Genomic DNA, 2617 nt, shown 5'->3' with positions numbered 1-2617 from the left:
GTGTGTGTGGTGTGTGTGTGTGTGTGTGTGTGTGTGTGTGTGTGTGTGTAAAATACCATCAATTGATCTGATTGCCTAAGCACTTCCTGTTTTGCATTATCAAACATGTTACATTTGAATGACTCAATATCATCCAGTAGCTTTTTCTGCTTCCTCTTCAGGGATCCGTCTCCTTTGTACTCTGCTGCTTCTAACATGAACAATATTCTCTATTTATTTATCTCAAACTGCATGGATTGACATCAGGAAATGCAATGGAAACACATGAAATAATATATAGCATTAAAAATATAACTTTTAAATTAATTTTTAGAATTTTGAGAGGAGAAAATTAAAAGCAAAACAAATAAAAAAATGAAACTCACAATCACCGAGGTGTATGTGATTTGTGGTTATATATTTTTTCACGTTGGCTCACCTTCATAGCAAGAGGTCATTGCAGTCTTAATGGTTGTTTGGATTGATGTGTAGATTGTCTTCTTTCTTATAACAACTTCTTCTTTGAGTTTTTTTTTCTGTTTGAGTTCCTTTATAAAGGGTGTAAAGGAAATAAACGTGTAATAATACAGGGTCAATATTAAAAATGTCAACAAAGTCTCACAATGGACACATCATTCAACTAATCTGTCTCTTCCAATTTTTTCCAGAATTGCAGGTAATGCTGGAAAAAACAAACGTATACTACCATGCTGTTGTAAAGGTAGCAAATACGGAACCATGCAAGTTATGCTTATTAAAATTAACAAATAAATAAAATAAAACAGCCCATCACATATTAAAATAGGCTCTGCCTAAAACAAAATCCACCTGACCTGTTACATTGGTGCCGTGACCCGGATTCGAACATGGGGTTGCTGCGGTACCAATGTCACAGGTCCCTCTCGCCTGCTCCGAGTGAGTCTCAAACCCAGGACTCCGGTGTGGGAAGCGGACGCACTAACAAGGAGGCTAAAGACTGCAGCCACTAGCGTCAGTCGCTAGTGCGTCTCTTGAGGTCAGGGGAGTGAGGTTTACCTGCACAGCACCTACTCGCTGGCCTCTGTTACACTCACCCCCCTAAGCCTCACTCCCATCTGGGGTTATGCACAATGTCAATGTTACTGTTCCTTATACCGAACTTGACCACATCCCTTGCTTTGCCTCTTAGATGGACCAAAATCTCCTCCGTTTGCTGCTCTTTCCCCAGATTGTTCCGTTTCATGTAGTCTCTCACGATAGGAGAGCTAGGAGGTTCTTTCACATTTCTGGAAAACGACAACTGGCTTTGTATTAAGTCCAGCATTTGTGAAGCTGTACCGTCTGTCGTCACTTTGTTTGGTGACTATGCTATCAGCAATTTGCTGACCGACTTGGCTGATTATGTCTGTCACTGCAGTGATTGCATCTGGGGGCTGTGTGTTAGGGAATGGAGTAGACGAAAACACACCTTGTTGCTCTACTGAAGCATCTGATTCATGACTAGTTAATGGGCCCTCACAAACTAATGGATCTGAATTGGAAGCATGACTGTTTATGAGCACATGTGCATCACTCAGAACATCGGGCCCACTGAACTGTAATGACTTTGGTACTTTCAATAAACCCCATCCTCTACCTTTACTTCCACAGACTGGAGTGTTATAGTCATCAAAACCACTCATAGTGAATATCAGTACACATAAACAATGAATAAAATAGATCGAAGAAAATCTAGAAAGTGCTGTTGAAAGCAAGCTGTCCTTTGTAAATGTCTCTAAATCTCAAATTCTTCAAAGGCAGTCACTGAGTGAATAAAAAAAAGTGAATAAAGTTTCTCCTGTCCTCTTTTTTTTTTGTACAAGATTGTGTCCACCTGACTCCAGCGAAAACTTTAAGATGAACCCTCGGCCGCCTCAGATACCATCTTGATTGAAGAAACACTGAGTCACGGCACCAATGTGACTGTGTTGGAGTAATTCACACGGAGATCAGGTGGATGGTCACTTAAGTTTATAATTTCTCTGTATTAATGTGAATTGACTGTATTAGTGTTTTGTTTTGTTTTATTTTATTTAATGTATGCTTTATTTTGAGGTTTTTGTCCACTATATGCCACGTGCACTTTTGAGAAAATGTGAGTCTCATATCTCCCTGCTGCTAAGACTTCTCATGCAACATCGATGCACTATATTCTAACCAGCCTTTTGGTCTTGTTTGTACCAGTTTTGTCTGCCAGGCCCAGTAAAGCAACCTTGAGTGACCAGCCACCTGATCTCAGTGTGAATTACTCGTGAATGTCCTTGAGTGGCCCAGCCAGAGCCTGATGGAGAAGGGCTTTGGTTAGAATGGTGACCAAGAAGCTGATTGAGCTCCATGATGTGGAGATGGGAGAAAAGGACAAACATCACTGCAACACTCCACCAATCTGGGCTTTATGGCGCTGTGGCCAAACTCAATCCCTCTCTTCAGTTAGGACACATGAAAACACACTTGGAATTTACAAAAAAAAGCACCCAAAGGACCCTCAGACTCAGAGAAACAAGGTTCTCTGGTCTGATGAACCTCAATTCTAAGCATCATGTTTGAAGGAAACCAGCTCTGCTCATCACCTGCAGAGTACCATCCCAAAAGTAAAGTGTGCTGGTAGCAGCCTCATGCT

At 41.0% G+C, this 2617-nt stretch overlaps 1 protein-coding gene across 1 annotated transcript in view; it reads right to left on the bottom strand.

Moving 5' to 3' along the window:
• LOC107681527 (nuclear GTPase SLIP-GC-like) overlaps nt 1-2617 on the bottom strand; it is a 6159-nt gene that overhangs the window by 1271 nt on the left and 2271 nt on the right. Inside the window, exons 5-6 of the mRNA XM_016477836.1 lie at nt 419-527; nt 57-190 (exon numbers count right to left, since the gene is read on the bottom strand). Coding sequence (XP_016333322.1) covers nt 57-190; nt 419-527 — 243 coding nt within the window. The remainder of the gene's footprint in view (nt 1-56; nt 191-418; nt 528-2617) is intronic.

The sequence above is a fragment of the Sinocyclocheilus anshuiensis genome, unplaced genomic scaffold, assembly GCF_001515605.1.
Source record: "Sinocyclocheilus anshuiensis isolate Anshui unplaced genomic scaffold, SAMN03320099.WGS_v1.1 scaffold5371, whole genome shotgun sequence".
Lineage (NCBI taxonomy): Eukaryota > Metazoa > Chordata > Actinopteri > Cypriniformes > Cyprinidae > Sinocyclocheilus > Sinocyclocheilus anshuiensis.
Note: the sequence above shows the minus strand (reverse complement) of the source record. Positions and strands in the feature narration are given on the sequence as shown.